The 17,882-nt window shown below is 34.7% G+C and overlaps 1 protein-coding gene across 2 annotated transcripts; it reads left to right on the plus strand.

Annotated features, from left to right (window-relative positions):
• Positions 1–5,939: 5,939 nt before the first annotated feature.
• LOC107641881 (CLAVATA3/ESR (CLE)-related protein 10-like) lies at positions 5,940–8,141 on the plus strand. 2 transcript variants are annotated; one of them, XM_021123886.2, is made up of 2 exons: positions 5,940–6,423; positions 7,407–8,141. In XM_021123886.2, exon 1 carries the CDS (start codon positions 6,058–6,060, stop codon positions 6,379–6,381), a length of 324 nt encoding a protein of 107 aa, XP_020979545.1. In that variant the 5' UTR covers positions 5,940–6,057; the 3' UTR covers positions 6,382–6,423; positions 7,407–8,141. The 2 variants fall into 2 exon arrangements, with proteins under 2 accessions (XP_020979545.1, XP_020979544.1); XM_021123885.2 differs by having other exon boundaries at positions 5,952–6,423; positions 7,403–8,135.
• Positions 8,142–17,882: the final 9,741 nt, after the last annotated feature.

Here is a 17,882-nt window from a genome sequence, read left to right on the forward strand (position 1 = left end):
TAGAGTCTCAATCCTTGAGAGTCTGTCATCAGATGATGGTGGGTTAGGATTTGATGGATGAGAAGGGTTATCTTGGTTTTGGTATGGATGTGGAGAGGTGTTGTTAGGGTGGTGTTGATATGATCTCTGTGTGAAATGTTGGTGAGCTGCATGGTTGTTGGGGTTGTGACGTCTCTGATCTTGGCCTTGATCTTGTTGATTTTCCCATCCAAAGTTTAGGTGATTCCTCCAACCAGGGTTGTAGGTCTTGGAGTATGGATCATGGGTCTGCCTGGGTGAGTTTCCAATGTAGTTGGCTTGTTCATGCTCACCTTCTGCCTCTGTATTCACCCCCTCTTGGGTTGTTGATGAGGTGGTGATTGCTGCTACTTGGTTCTTCTCCATCTTCTTGGTGAGATCGGCCAGCTACTTGGTAATAAGCTTGTTTTGGGCCAACAGTGAATCCATATTGTTTAGCTCCATCACTCCTCTAGTGTTGCCTCTTTCAGAAGCATAGAAGTAGTCATTCTCTGCTACAGTCTCAATGACATCTATGGCCTCCTCAATGGTCTTCTTTTTGTTCAGAGATCCCCCGGATGAGTGGTCTACTGCCTTCTTTGATTCAAAGGAGAGGCCTTCATAAAAAATGTGTAGCTGCACCCATTCATTGAACATATCTGGTGGACACCTTCTTGTCAGGTCCTTAAACCTCTCCCATGCTTCGTAGAGAGTCTCACCATCTTGTTGCCTGAAAGTTTGAACCTCAGCTCTCAACCTGTTGATTCTTTGAGGAGGATAGAATCTTGCCAAGAATTTGTTCACTACATCTTCCCAGGTTGTTAAGCTCTCCTTCGGGAAGGACTCCAGCCATTTAGATGCTTTGTCCTTGAGTGAGAAGGGAAATAAGAGTAGTCTATAGGTGTCAGGATGAACATAGTTAGACTTCACAGTATCACATATCCTCAGGAAGGTGGTTAAATGTTGGTTTGTGTCTTCTTGGACACCTCCTCCGAACGAATAGTTGTTCTGAACAAGGGTGATGAGCTGTGGCTTTAGTTCAAAGTTGTTGGCATGTATGGTTGGCTTTTGAATACTACTCCCACAGTTTCCTGGGTTTGGGTTGATATAAGAGCCTAAAACTCTTCTCTCCTGCCCAGCATGATTTGCTAGACCTTCTCTGCCATGGTTGTGAGCCTCTTCTTTATGATGGTTCTCCATATTTTCATCCATGTTTGGTTCAAAATACTCCTCTTCTTCCTCTGCACCAACTACTCATTTTCCTCTTGCTTCCCTCCTTAATCTCAAGAAGGTCCTCTCAGGTTCAGAATCAAAGGAAGTTGAAGCCCCGCTTCTTCTCTCTGTCATACAACCAACAAGGCACAAGCAAGGAAATAGATGCAGAAAGTATTTCTGTTAGAATTGCTGTTAGTGTGAGTGATGCAATATATCAAATAGTTAGTGGGTTAGTGGACTGAATTGTACACAACTAAGAAAATGGGTAGGGGAAAGGGGAGAAAATAACTAAAACTGAAAGTAAATTACTCAAACAGAATTTTAAATCAAACAAAAGAAAAATGCTCAATCTAGTTATCCTCCAATTTAATCATTGTTGATACAAAATCAATCCCCGGCAACGGCGCCATAAACTTGATGCACGGAAACTTGTCTCTTAACAATTTTCCTTCGGCAAGTATACCGAATTGTCGTCAAGTAAAAACTCACAATAGAGTGAGGTCAAATCCCACAGGGATTGATTGGTCAAGCAACTTTAATTAGAGGAATGTTCTAGTTGAAATAAGCAGAATTAGATTTGAGATTTGCAGAAAATTAAATGGCGGGAAAGTAAATAGCAGAAAACGTAAATGCTGGAAATAAAGAGCTGAATGTAAATAGCGGAAAGTAAATTGCAGAATCTTAAATGGGAATGGGGAAGATGCTCATAAAAGTAGTTTGCAGAATTTAAAGAGAATGGGTAAGATCAGAAATGGGGAATTCATTGGGCTTAGGAGATGTTGCATTCTCCAGATCAAGTTCATTTTCATCTCTTCCTCAATCAATGCATTCATTGATCTCCTTGGCAATCTTAAGTGATCGAATTCCAATTTCTTGGTAATTCAATCTCTCAAATCTTGATCAATAGCCAATTCCTTAGTCAATTGCTCATGAGAAGAGATGAAGTATGGTCACTGATTATACCACATGTATTTTCAAATCAAAGTGTTGGTAGGATTATATGTCACTATATCCATCCAAACCCCAATTTGGTCCAACATGAGAAAGCATTTCTAGCATGATCTCTTCATTCCTCTTCCAAAGTTCCGAAGAGATCCAAGTATGAATAGCTTCTTTTCCAAGATAACTACCCAATTGAATAAAGATTGAAAGCTTTCTAGTAAAATCAAGAGAAAAGATAGAAGAAGAATAATGAAAACTAATATTGATCCATCAAATTACAACAGAGCTCCCTAACCCAATGAAAGGGGTTTAGTTGTTCATAGCTCTGGGAATGAAAAGCATAGATGGAGAGTACATTCTGAGAATTAAACTAAAAGTTGCAGAGAAAGTAAAATACAGAGAGTAGTTCTCTAATTTCCAACCCCATTTTTGATTCAAAACTACCCCTATATATACTACTCTTCTGATCTTCTAGTTGGTTCTTCAAATCTTGGATATGGGCCTTTGGATCTTGAGTTTGAAGCAGTTATCCTCTTCAGTGGGCTTAGCTTTACTTGCAGAGAGAAAGTGTGAAGTAGGCAGGAACTTTTAGCTTAGGACGTTGGTGGCGTTAACGTTAAGTGAAAGTGTGGGTTCGAGAACGTTAGTGGGAGTCACCTTTTCACTAACGTTCCTAACCCAAGGGTGATCCATGCTAACTTCAACGTTAGTGGCACCAACGTGACCACTAACGTTGCCTCTTGATCCTTCGCACACGTTATTGGGACTTACCTATTCCAATAACGTTGAGAGTCCTCCCTTCCCTACGTTAGAGTTCACGTTAGTGTGGCTAACGTGACCTTTAACGTAGGCTTGCCAAATCTTCGAAAACGTTAGTGACACTTACCTTTGTCACTAACGTTTCAAAACGCCCCTACTTCCCACGTTAGAGTTCACGTTAACTAGGTTAACGTGGCTTCTAACGTGGTGGTGATAGCCATCTCCAACGTTAGTGACAAAGGTGAGTGTCACTAACGTTGGCTCATCATTCTTTCATCCACGTTAGCTTCCACATTAACTAAGTTAACGTGGTAGTTAACGTTGCTCATAGTGGCTCATTCCAACGTTAGTGACAAAGGTGAATGTCACTAACGTTGGCGATTCTTGCTCCCTCCATGTTAGCTTCCACGTTAACTAAGTTAACGTGGCAACTAACGTGGCTCAAAGTGGCTTAGTCCAATGTTAGTGACAAAGGTGAGTGTCACTAACGTTGGCCATTCTTTTGCTTCCCCACGTTAGAGTCCACGTTAACTGAGTTAACGTGGCTCTTAACGTGGCCAATATGAGCTTGGTCCAACGTTAGTGACAAAGGTGAGTGTCACTAACGTTGGCTTCATTTCTTTCTTCCACGTTAGAGTTCACGTTAACTAATACTTAGTTAACGTGACTCTTAACGTGAGCTATGATGGCTTCGAGGACGTTATTGGCGATTACTTTTCTCATTAACGTTGCAAGCTAGCTCCCATCCCACGTTAGTGGTTACGTTAGTTAGACTAACGCGACTGCTAACGTGGTTCTTCCTTGCTTCCTTTGTCCTGAAATCAAGCAATAGAGTGCATCAAAGTTCTAATCCAAATCATGAGACATGCATCATCCAGTTTGTCATACAATTCTTGCATAATTCTCATGAAATCATGTAAAGTGCACAATGTTTGCTTGAATCAAGATGTAAGTGAAATTCTACCCAAAACTTGCTTATTTCCTAAGAAAATGCATGAAACTACCCTAAAACAGTAAAGAAAAGGTCAGTGAAACTGGCCAAAATGTCCTGGCATCAAACACTTTAAACCTTAAGGACTAAAACAGGATTACGCCCAAACGTAGGGGACTAATTTAGTACTTTACCCTATTATTTAAAAGCTTGAAAGTTGAATTCTTGTGAAGTTACTGCTGCTACTGCTGGAAAATGTGACCTTCCAGCCCTGGTTTTTAAGAGGTTTTATGTGCGTTTGATGTGTTATTGATGGCTTAAACGTTGCTCTTTGGTTTCACAAAATCGGATAAAAATCGGTTACCAAAAAGAATAAAAAACTAATTGAAAATCAAGTGGAAATTTGATGAATTTTTGAAGAGAGCTTTTCAGCCCTTGGAGGATAAGAAACTTCTAAATTTTTAAGTATTTTGGGACCAAATTTTAATTATTAAAAAGATTGGAATTAAAAGTTAATTAGTCAAAAGTTGGAGGGCTAAAGTATAAATATTAAAAGTTAAGGTGGTCAAAATATAATTTTCAAAAAGTTTACGTGTCAAAATATAAATTTTGAAAGTTTTGAATAAAATACTATTATTTTAATATTAAAATATTGATAAAAAAGCAGTTTTTCCTAAAAGTCTTAGGAAGACAGTTTTAGCCCAAAATTCCCTAATTCGCTGTAATAAACAGGTAAAAGAAGGTATAAAAGAAGATATAGAGTTATGTACGGTAATGAAACAAGATTCAGGAACTCATAAACATGTTAGTAATAAAAGAAGTTAAAAGCTATATAGCAGTGGGTTTAGTCTTACAGAGTAAGCAGAGAACTGTAAAATAAGGTCACAGTGATGTTGTGATGTTTGATTTATGATTATGAAGAAATGATGAAGGTGATTGCTAAGTGATGAAAAGTATGGATATATGTGATTATGAGCCTTTGGGCGATGCTTGAGAATATTTTGCAAGGACTGCCATATTGTGCTATCGCTTCCTAGACAGGTTGCGGTAGAGAATGTACCAACCCTGCAAGCTGAAAATTCTTGGTAGAGGCTTGACTTGCATACCTGTGGTATTTTGAGATCTGAGAAGATACTAGACCTGCAAGTCGAGAGTACTTGGTAAAGGGTATGTGGTACTTAATCTAGAATTAAGTTCTGGGAAAGTCTTATCTGACCTGGAGGGTCGGATTACGTCGGGTGCAGGTCGAAACTGACAAATGAGCTCATTACCTGTAGTAAGACCAGACATGTATCATACTTGTGTACGCATAATTGTGTGATTGCATATTGAATGTGGTTATGCATATGTCTCTTGTTTCTTTTGCTATTGTTTTGGCTTATGATGTTATGCATATATTTGTTTCGACTTTATTATGACTTTGTGATCAAGAACGTTATAAATGAATTTAACTATGAACCCCGATCTTACTAAGAACTCCATAGTTCTTACCCTTTACACCTTTTCAGATGGACACGAGAGTGCTCTTTTACAAGATTGATCACTCCTATATTCACGAGGACCTGTTGTGTGGCAAATATTACATCTATTGTATGACTCCTCGTGTTTGTAACTAGAGTGGGTGGTCACTAAATCAGTCTTTAATTAAAATTTAGCGACCGATTTAGTAATGAAATTTTTTTGTGCTAGAAAAATTTGATTGTCGCAAAATTGATTGTTAATAGTGACTGATTTTGTTGGTCGCTAAAATCGATCGCTATTCTAAAATTTTTTTATAGCGATTATAATTGGACTACTAAATCATTGAACTAATTATTTAACTGATTCAATAATCGATTCCGTTCTTACAACCTTAAAAAGAAACATATGTTCATGGTATGGAGCAATAAATATATTAAAGATAAATAATTGTAACTTGTCATAGCAATCACCATTAAACCCTTCAGCAATTACCTGTCAATTTAATTTATGAATGTTTCTTATAAATTAGTTGAGTAAGGGGTCCATCCTTTTATTTGGCCATGGCATAGTCTCATGAGTATCTTGCTTGCATTAATTAGTATTTAATTTTTCTAATCTCCGTCACCCTCTCTCCCAAATATCACTTTGTCTTAACTCCTAACTACACACAAACAACCACTATTATCTTTGAAGTTTCATCTTCTTCTCTTTCCTCTTTCCTTCTATACTTCACAAAAAGGAAAAAAAAAATAATGACAAAAATGAAGACCTCTCTTTCTTTTTCAAGTGGCTCGAATAAGCTTTTGATCTTGTTCCTTTTCTTTTTTCTCTTCTTTATCTTCTTCTCTTTAACAAATTGCATGGTATTTCACACCCACCAACAACGTTATTGTGATTCTTTTAACAATAAAATCCAACGCTCTTTGTGCATGGAGATTCAAAGAATCAACCACAGATTATTGCATGATGATCAAGTTCCACCCTCGTCATCATCCAAGGAGAAACGGATATTTGATCAAAGATATGGCGCTGAGAAGAGACTTGTCCCTTCTGGGCCAAACCCACTTCACAATTGAAAAGAATTTCTTGTTTTCCATCACAGTTATTAACATCCTTAGGTATTATATATCTTTTGCTATCCTTCATGTGATTTCTGGACTTTCTTTCCAACTTTTTTTAATTAGGATTTAACTTATTTGCATGTTAATCTAAAAATATTTTACAAACATTCAATTATTTTTTTTCAATAATCTTCAAATACTATATCAACGGATATAATCAATATTTTCTATGTCTATTAGTTAAATGATCATTAAAAAAAGGTTTGATTCAAATAACCATATTATTAAGATATTTTAAATTTTCTGTACATTAAAATTTAAACTTTTATTAGGATAAAACCTTGCTTTTTTTTTCATAATTCATATAATCGTCACCCTTTAGCAATAATATCTTTGAATAAATTAACGGCATCGTCCTAGAATTATTAGTTAGGGCTTGCAGAAAGAGAAAACAGTATTTGCATGGAGACTTTTTTGTCCTTTTAGAGATGTGGAATCTATAATACAGATTTTTTTATCCTCAGGCATGAACATTTGCAGTCGCCATGATCATCTGAATAGAACTTAACCTAAAAACTAGTTGAAAAAGTAATGTCTCCATTATGTATATCATTTTGGCGAAATTTAAACGATAGATGTTGCAAAAATTAGAATGTTTTTAAATATTTAAAAATAATAATTTTTAAGTGTTGGTAAAGTTATATAATCACTATAATTACCATAATGATGATATATAGACTCCATTTCATATATATTTTTGAAAGACATGAAATTTGTAATATATATTATTGTATTTAATAAGCAAAAGCCCCCTCCTCCCTTTTTCCTATTTGTTGAAGTACTTTTCACTTGTTTGATATATATTTGAGCCATATGAGAGGTTAGAGAATGTTTTAGAAAAGGTAGAGTTGAATCTGAAAAACAAGCATGAAAATGGTACTCTTTTTTGAGCCATAATATAATGGACTATAAATTCTTTTCTTTTATATCTCTTTTTTTATTTCCATTATAAAAATGATGTCAAATTCATTTTTAGGCAGCTTTTGAAGAGAATGTAGTTGTGGAGGCGGAGCTAGCTTAAGCGGGACCCCATGAGTGTCATTAATATGGAGCCACCAAGGGACAATGACGTATCTAGTTATGGGTCTTGGCTTTGTTTCTAAGATCAAAATGGGATCATCTTTGTGTACCTTGTCGGTCAGCAAAAACCTTTTTTTTTTCTTTTTTGCTTTCGTACGTTGAAAATCATTTCACTTGAAAAATGATAATTTCATTCCTATATATTTTTATAATGTTGCTTTTCACGTAATTTTTTTGCATTCTATATTTATATGAATTTTTATTAACAAATGAGAGTGACATCATCAAAATTAGAATGAAATTATCTTTTTTTCTTTAATTTAGGTATTTGGCATTTTATTAATTAATTGATATGACATATGATGGTAGCTTATTATATATTCGGCGTATGGATGTACAGTTGTGTATGTTAGTTCTTGTCCATGATGATTTGAATTGTACACGTATTATTGTTAGAATGTGTCTAACCTTGTTCCAACAAATGCAAATGGGTACTTTGTAGAATATAACTAGAGTCATTTCAAGATGTGGGTATTAATATTATGCTTACGTAATTAGGTTACGGAGAATACTGGACCTCTAGCTCTGCATTAGAATATGTGGAAGAGAAATTAAATAGGCGGTAGGCCAATTTCACTTATGATTGAGCGAATTTTTTAACCAAAATGAAATAAGAGAATAAATCATTTCTTTTAATTTATTTTTATTTTTCATTTTAGTTCCTTAATTGCAAAAGAAATTTATTTGCATCATTATTTGCCCAAATATAGTTTCATTATTGGGTCTTGGATAAGATGAGTGCAAGTTTGTGTCTATCAAAAAAGTTTGAGAGAAAACAGAAGAAAAAGATAACTGCTTTTCGTCTTGTTTTTCTTTCACTCTTTCTCAATTTTTATTTTGGGACATTGATCTATCGAACAAAACCTCGTAAAGACATGCTACACATACAAGTTTTTTTGACATACAAGTTTATACAAGTTAACTCTAATTCAATAAAATCCACTTTTATAATGCAAGGAAGAAGAGGAAGAATTTTGAATTATATAGAACTTATCAATACACATATATAAAAAATTTTTAAACAATACAATATAAATAATTTGTATGGACTTGTATGTGTAAATGACTTGTATGTAGAGAATAATCCAACCTCATAACTAGTGTCTGGGTTTATCATTCTCGTTATTAATACCAGCTGAATCCTCAATAACAATTATCGGAATCCAGATGATAATTGATTTTATAAGAATAATTGAATCGTTCAATCATTCAATTATAATTATATAAAATTATATTGCTTCTTTTCCTAATAAATATTTTTTATATTAAATTAACTATTGTTTTTTAATTTTAATAATTTATTAATTAATTTATGCGTATTATATGTTTCAAGTATTTATTAAAAAATATAATCTAGTTATAAAAAGAGAAAATATGTTCTAATTAATAAAGAATATTTCTATTTTCTTTCTTCATTTATAAATATTTCATAAAATTTTATGTCTATTTTAAAAATTATTTATAATCAAAATATTATTAATTGAAAAAAGATGAGTTGAAAACAAAAATCAAATTTAAAGTGAATAAATATAAACAACTTTATTAAAGATATTATATATATTACATTAATTAATATACAATAGCATAATGAATATACAAATTATACTCAAATATTTAATCCTGTTATAAGACCCATCACAATTCGAATTACATTATTTTTAGTTATCTCTAATGGTTGACTCTTGTGCCAATTTGATTTCAATAATGTTTTCTTAAATGAAAAAATTTCTGACCATCTTTCTATGATTCCTCCACCATATTTATATTCTGATATGAATGGTATGGTATGCAAGCTGATGCGTTCATATCATTAGTTGTTTTTCTTAATTTAATTTATTTTTTCTTCGATTTAATTATAATTTTATTTTTTAATCTTATTACTTTTTAGTATCTCGTACTACTAAGATGTTTGTTCAGTATTTTTAAAGAAATACAATTAAAAATAAATCAAATTAAAAAACAAAACGAAAGATAATAAAGAGAACAACACAATAGAATTGTGAAAAGAACAGAAGGTGTGCATATGTACATACTTATGCATACGCATTAGTCCCAAAATTTGTCCAGTATGCATACACACACTAAGGTGCATACGCACAAAATCAGAATCTTGCACACAATGTGCCACGCTGATGCAGGGCGTGCGACGCTTAAAGGAAAACAATTCAGGGCGTGTTATAATCCCCAAGGCATGCCACGTTCAACGAAAATATGACCCAGACGTGCCACGAGACAGCAGGGTGTAACAACCTTACTTTTAACACCTCATGATCGTACTAAAAGTTCAGCCGTTACTTGCCTCTAATCCTTTAATTTGATACTATATTTATTTAATATTAAGCATTCGCGAATATAAATAGAATCTTTAATTATGAAAGCAAAAAGTCTTTACCTTAAAATCACACAGTCACATATCATATTCACATAATAATAAGTACATAGACTTATCCAAAATTTTTTAATATACAAGTCTTGCCCCTCTAAAATATCAAAATGACAAATGACGAGGAGTAAAATAAAGTCTAAGATTAAATCAAATACAGAAAATGAAAACATATATATACAGAAAGCTCCGTAGTTTGATCGCGGCATCGTGCCAAAACTTCCTGAACTTGTCACTAAAAAAGAAATTCTGTAGGGGAGTAATAACATCGTCCTCGAAAGGGTTCCCAGTAGAGGGTTTAAGAATTTTTATAAGAGGATATTTAAAGAAAAACTATTTTTTGATTGCAGTGATTATCACTCGTCTTATGAATCTTTTTAAAAACCAACAGTTAATCATCCAAAATCTTTTCAAAGAAACACTATTTAATCTTTCAGAAATCCAAAACCCTTCTTTTCTTATAAGGAAATCTCAATCTGTTTCCAAGACTGTATGAATGACCAACCTGTTGGTGCGCGAATTTGTGACTCACATAATTGAACCGGTAAGTACACCGGATCGTCCAAATAATATCTCAGGTGAGTGATGGTCGAATCCCACAAGGATTACCGGATTGAGCAAGCTGTGGTTATCCTGCAGATCTTAGTCAGGCGAATGAAAAAATAGTTATTTGTTGTAGGTGCGTAAACAAGCAATAATCACAAAACGTAAAAACAGTAATGATAGATTAGTTAAGGCTTCAAAGGTACTGATTCTTCTGAATCGACACGCCATTCTAACTACTCCAATGATGAATGATTCCATCAATGGCAAGGCTGTAGTGATTAAGCCATTAGTCGTGGTCATTAATCTCCTCAGGTCCAAACCAAACACCCAAGCGCACGCAATTTAATCTCTTGATGATCCTACTCAAAACGCCACAGACAAGGTCGGATCTTTCGGATCAGAGACTGACGCTCTATAATTCTAGCCCTTAGAGCAACAGGGACCTCAATTACCCCTAACTAAGGAGGTTTTATGTCACATACACCAATTACCCCAGATAACTTGTTGGAACCCGTGATGCATTCTCAAGCTGTAGCTCAATACTATCCGGGTCAAGACTCATAAGGAACTCATGTAGAATCGAGATTCATAAGGATGAAGAACGACAATGCATCATAAAATAGAATCAAATATAGATTAAAGTAGAAAAGTAATTGCATTAATCTGTAGGAATCAACAGAGCTCCTAATAACCTTAACCCAGGAGGTTTAGTGGCTCATACTGTACAAAAAATAACTTGTAGAGTTCGAATGTGGTGGAGAGCTCCCTAAACAATGGTGATCTTCCCTTATATACACTAATACTAAACCTAAAGAGACATTAATTATAATTAGAAATTAGAAAAATGAAATAATCTAGGCTAAAGGTGCGAAAATCCACTTCTAGTCCCACTTAGGTGAGTGTCTTGGGCTGAGCTTAGCGTCTAACTTGAGGAATGGGCGTTGAACGCCCATTAGGGGGTTGTCCAGCAGCTGCCTTGAGCTCCATTGGTGGCATTAAACGCCAGGTTTGGACATTCAACACCCATTTCGGACTGTCCAATCCAAAAAAAAGTATAAAACATTATATATTGCTAGAAAGATTTGGAAGTTATCTTTCCAACGCTGTTAAGAACGCTCATTTGGACCTCTGTAACTCTAGAAATGCTCGTTTGAATGCACGGAGGTCAGAATATGACAGCATCTGCTATGCTTTCCTTGCCTCTGAATTAGACTTTTCCAACACTTGCCAAATTCACCCAAAATTTACCTAAAATCATAGGAAAAACACAAAAGCTCAAAGTGGTATCCAAAAAGTGAATTTTGCATTAAAACCTACTAAAACATAATAAAACGTAACAAAATATACTAAAAACACTAAGAAAATAACATCAAAAAGCGTATAAAATATTCACTCATCAGAACACCAAACTTAAACTGTTGCTTGTCCTCAAGCAACCAAAAACAAGTAGGAATAAAAAGAAGAGAAATATACAATAAGTCTTGAAGTTTTTCAATGAAGCTCAGTTTTAAGTATTGAATGGGGCTAATACCTCTTTAGTTCTGAATAATTTGGCATCTTATTTTCCTTTGAAATTCAGAAATATTGACATCTCTTAGAACTAGAGTTCGGATGATATTATTGATTCTCTTAGTTTAGCTCTTCTTGATTCTTGAACACAGCTGAGTTGTACATGCGATGGATGAGATGTGGGAAGGCTAGTCTTGCCTTGGTGGAGGCTTTTGTGGCTACCTTGTATATTTCTTGAGGTATTACCTCATGCACCTCCACTTCATTTCCGAGCATGATGCAATGCACCATTATTGCTCGGTCAATAGTAACTTTAGACTGGTAACTAGTAGGGATGATGGAGCATTGCACAAGCTCCAACCATCTTCTAGCCACTGGCTTGAGGTCAAGCCTTCTCAGTTGGTAGGGCTTTCCATGTACATCTAGCATCCATTGGGCTCCCTCCACACAAATGTCTGCGAGCACTTACTCCAATCTCTGATCAGAGTTGACCCTTTTTGTGTAGGAGTGTGGGTCACCTTGTAATTGAGGCAATTGCAACGCCAACCTCACACTTTCCGGGCTAAAGTCCAAGAATTTCTCTCGAACCATGGTGCGGAAGTTCTTAGGCTGTGGGTTCACGCTAATGTCATGCCCCTTTGTGACCCAAGCATTGGCATAGAATTCTTGCACCATTAGTGTGCCAACAGCTGAAAGGCAAGAAATCTCCATATTTTGTTCTAAAGCTTCTGTGAGATTTCTAACGGCTCTATTAGCTTGAGCTTGTTGCAGACGCCTTCTTGGAGTCCTTTCAGGTTCAGGATTTTGATCAAAGAGAGGTTCTTTATCCCTACTCCTGTTCATAAACAAGAAGAAAGAAATCCAGAAAAAAGAAAGAAAGGAGTCTCTATGCCAGACTATAGAGGTCCTTGTGAGAGAGTTAGAAGAAGAGAAAAGAAAAGAAAGATGTCTTTTAATTTAATTGAATTTTTGACAATAGAGAGAAAAGGAAGAAAAAAGCTTTTGAAAAAGAAGAGAGAGAAAAAAGTTAGAGATTTTCAAAAATAGAAGAGAGAGAAAAGAATTAGAAAGAATCAAACTTTTAAAATTAAAATGAAACAAACAAGTAACTAACTAAGAAATATTTGAAAATAAAATAAAGGATTTGAAAGAGATTTGATTTTTGAAAATATTTGAAATTTTAAAAAGTAAGAAGTTGAAAAAGAATCTTTGAAATTTAAAAATTAAAAAGAGAAAGTTAAAAGAGAGAAACAAGATAAGATAAGATTTTAAAATATAAGACAAAAGATTTGATTTTAAAAAGTTTTGAAGTTAAAGGGAGAAAGTCAAAGAAAGATTTTAAATTAAAAAATTTGGAAAAATCAAGAGAGAGAGAAAAACAAGATAAGATAAGATTTTGAAAATTTAAAAATTTAAAAATTCAAATTTAAAAAGAAAAGAAAAACTATTAAGATACTAAAATTTTAAATTAAAAAGAAGGGTAAAGTATACTTTTTGTCCTTAAAGTTTGATAAAAGTTTCAAAAATACCCTTAAGTTTTATTTTGTTTCAATTTTATCCCAAAAGTTTTCGATTTGCATCAAATATACCCCTGACTGTTAATTTTTCAAAATATTTAAGACCAATTCAACAACAATTTCATAAGAACAACCCTTAACACAAGCAAATCAAGCATAATTTCATGCATTATTGTTAAATTGGTCTTAAATTTTTGAAAATTTAGCAGTCGAGGGTATATTTGATGCAAATCGAAAACTTCTAGGACGAAATTGAAACAAAATAAAACTTAGGGGTATTTTTGAAACTTTTGCCAAACTTTAGGGACAAAAAATATACTTTACCCAAAAGAAGATAAGATAATAAAATTTTGAACATTAAAGAAAAAGATAAGATAAAGATTGTTTTTAAGTTAGAAAAGATAAACAAGAAAAACAATATTACAAATCAAGACACCAAACTTAAAATTTTGAATTTAAATAAAAGAAATTTTCGAAAAAATTAAGAAGGAGAACAAACACTAACAAGACACCAAACAAAAAAGTTTTGAAATCAAACAACAATTATTTCGAAAAATTAAAGGGAAAAACACTAAAAGACACCAAACTTAAAGACTTGAAAATCAAAGAAAGAAAAATACCAAGAAAATTTTGGACATAAAGAAAGAAAAACAAGAACAACTCTCAAACAGGCTCGAGAAAAGAAATGAAAACAAAAGGGAACCTAAACTTAAAATTTTGATACAAGACTCAAACAAAAGAAAGAAATGACTAAAGAGAAAAGTTTTTGAAAAAGAAACAAGAAACACAAAAAGGAAAACACGTAAGGGTACCTGATCTAACGAATAAGATAACCGTTAGTTTGTCAATCTCAAACAATCCCGGGTAACGGCGTAAAAAACTTGGTGCGCGAATTTATGACTCGCACAACTGAACCAGCAAGTGCACCGGGTCGTCCAAGTAATACCTCAGGTGAGTGAGGGTCGAATCTCACGAGGATTGCCAGATTGAGCAAGCTGTGGTTATCCTGCAGATCTTAGTCAGGCGAATGGAAAGATAGTTGTTGTTTGTTGTATGTGCATAAACAAGCAATAGTCACAAAACATTGAAACAGTAATGATAGATTAGTTAAGGCTTCGGAAGTACTGATTGTTTTGGATTAACATGCCATTCTAACTACTCCAATGATGAATGATTCCTTCAATGGTAAGGCTGTAAGTGATTAAGCCATTGGTTGTGATTATTAATCTCCTCAGGTCCAAACCAAACACCCGAACAGGCTAGATCAATTTGGGAGAGGGTGAAGCGCACGCAATTCAATCTCTCGATGATCTTACTCAAGATGCCACAGACAAGGTCGGATATTCCGGATCAGAGACTGACACTCTATAATCCTAGCTCTTAGAGCCACAGGAACCTCAATTACCCCTGACTAACGAGGTTTTATGTCACGTACCCCAATTAGCCCAAATAACTTGTTGGAACCCGTGATGCATTCTCAAGCTGTAGCTCAATACTATCCGGGTTAAGACTCGTAAGGAACTCATGTAGAATCGAGATTCATAAGGATAAAGAACGACAATGCATCATATAATAGAATCAAACATAGATTGAAGTAGAAAAGTAATTGCATTAATCCGTAGGAATCAGCAGAGCTCCTAAGTTTAACCTAAAAGGTTTAGTTGCTCATATTGTATAGAAAATAACTTGTAGAGTTCGAATGTGGTGGAGAGCCCCCTAAACAATGGTGATCTTCCCTTATATATACTAATACTAAACCTAAATAGACATTAATTATAATTAGAAATTACAAAAATGAAATAAACTAGGCTAAAGATGCGAAAATTCACTTCTGGGCCCACTTAGGTGATTGTCTTGGGCTGAGCTTGGCGCCTAACTTGAGGAATGGGCGTTGAACGCCCATTAGGTGGTTGCCCACGCTGCCTTAAGCTCCTTTAGTGGCGTTGAACACCAGGTTTGGGCATTCAATGCCCGTTTTGGGCTGTCCGATCCGAAGAAAAGTATAAACCATTATATATTGCTAGAAAGCTCTGAAAATTAGCTTTTCAACGCTGTTGAGAACGTGTCATTTGAACCTCTATAGCTCAGAAATTCTTGTTTGAATGCACGGAGATCAGAATATGATAACATCTGCTATGCTTTCCTTGCCTCTGAATCAGACTTTTCCAAAACTTGCCAAATTCACCTAAAATCATAGGAAAAACAAAAAAGCACAAACTGGTATCGAAAAAGTGAATTTTGCATTAAAATCTACTAAAACATAATGAAACGTAACAAAGTATACTAAAAATACTAAGAAATAACATCAAAAAGCGTATAAAATATCTACTCATCACCTGTTACAAGTATAGGTTTATTAAGTCTATGCTGAACCAGCTTGATTTTTCATACTTTACTAATACCTCAATCAGAAACCAATCACAGCCTTTAGCCCATCATATAATCAATCAACATAGTCATTATCTCATCACCAGTAATATCAAAAGTACCACATCAGAACAAACACAGGCAAAACAGACAAGGAAAGCATAGGTATATATAATAGTTATAGCAAATAGCTCAGATAGCAGTTGATAATAATTTATCAATTAGGCAAACCAAAACAACTTCAAACTCAAGTAAAACACACAAATGCATATGATGAATGTCTGTCCTATGGCTAATGAGCTCATTTGTCGATTATATAGCCAAATCCGACATGTCCGGTAGCCAATCCGAACACTATCCCTCTGTTGTGCATTAATATCATTAGAGGAAATACGTGCCCTGTCACCATTAGAGGGATTATGTGCCTGTCACCATTAGAGGGAATAGGTGCCCTGTCACCCTTACAACCAGAGAGAAAACACATACTCATCATCAAACATCCTCAATCATAACTCATTTACCATATTCATTCCAGTTCATTCATAATCATTCATAAGTCATACTTTAAGATCATAGCCTCATTTTTTATTCATTTGCATTCTATCATCATCATTCCTCCCATTACACCTATCACTCCATTCATCAGTAATTTCGTCAAATCATGGTTCAAAGAAGGAATTCGAATCAAGGAACTTCAATAAGGGTAGTAAAGAAGAAACGATATGCCAACTTAAGCGACGCAAACAAGATTCATAAGTCAAAACCAAGTACGAAAAGTGAACTCTAGCATTCCCAAACCACGTGACTCGCATTACCCATTACTTATCAATTCCAATTCGTGTATAATAACCTATTAACTTTCCCGTACACAGAAACCATCAACATTAAGCTGGCCAGACTTAACATCAGCAGTTATGCAACTTTCTCCTAGGTGTTGAGTAATTGCATTGATTTGTTGAGATGTTGCATTGATATGTTGGGACAAGACTTTATTCTGAGCCAAAATGGTGTCCAAAACATCTAACCCCATGACTCCTTTCCTTGTTGATCTTTCAGAAGAGTAAAGATATTGATTGTTGGCTACTGTTTTAATCAATTCTTGTTCTTTCTCAGTAGTTTTATTCAAATATAAGGATCCTCCAGCCAAAATGTCTGATGCCATCCGTGAGGTGGGAGTGATCCCATTATAAAATTTCCGAAGTTGGACCCAATCAGCATGTAACACCCTATCACCCTAAGCCTTACCTCTAGCCGTAAAGCAAAGAATAACAAAGTGCCACGACAGTTCTAAAGCACATATCATATTATATATATAGAGAGAGAAAGGAGTAGTAATACTAGAAGCCTGATGAAAGAATAAAAGCTCAAAGTCGCATAAAGCGGAATTACAAAATGCGAAACGTTCACACACGGTAACTAAGTGCGTAAGTACGAACAGAACAAGACATAATACATATAAAACCTTGTAGATAGCTCCATGATACACAAGGTAATAATTAAAGTAAACAAGATATATATAAGTATGATATATAGAAAGAAGACTAGTCGCAGCCTGCGGAGTTTAGGTCGGCTAGTCAAACTGAATACAACAGAGTTTTGAAGTTTAAAACAGTGACAACCTATCTGTTAAAGTTTTCAGAAATAAAGCCTCTAAGGCAATAAAGTATAAAGTAAAAAAGTGAGAGAATTACAACATGATAATCAAAATACAAAATAGATAGCAAAAGATCCTCTACTCTATCACCATCCTGCAACTCACCGAGGTGGGTTACGAATTACATTTGAAAAATAACAATAGAATATGGTATGAGAACTGGAGGTTCTCAGTATGGTAACAGTACCCTGTATAAAAGATGTCAGGTTCTGGGGTGCCAAAGGTGATCCTAGAACTTCACATCAAATAGATATTCAAGCTTAATAAAATAAATAATTAACTTAAATCATAAACAGGGTATTCTAGCTTAAGGGATTCCTAACTAACATAACACCACTATCCCACAGCCTTCGCCAACCTAGCCTCCATGCGATCCTATCGCCACCGCCTACCGAGCCTC

This window comes from Arachis ipaensis, chromosome B5 (genome assembly GCF_059453495.1).
Source record: "Arachis ipaensis isolate K30076 ecotype BB chromosome B5, ASM5945349v1, whole genome shotgun sequence".
Taxonomy (NCBI): Eukaryota; Viridiplantae; Streptophyta; class Magnoliopsida; order Fabales; family Fabaceae; genus Arachis; species Arachis ipaensis.

Excerpts from the sequence above, each read along its gene's own strand:
- LOC107641881 (XM_021123886.2), top strand. The coding sequence starts at position 6,058 with ATGACAAAAATGAAGACCTCTCTTTCTTTTTCAAGTGGCTCGAATAAG.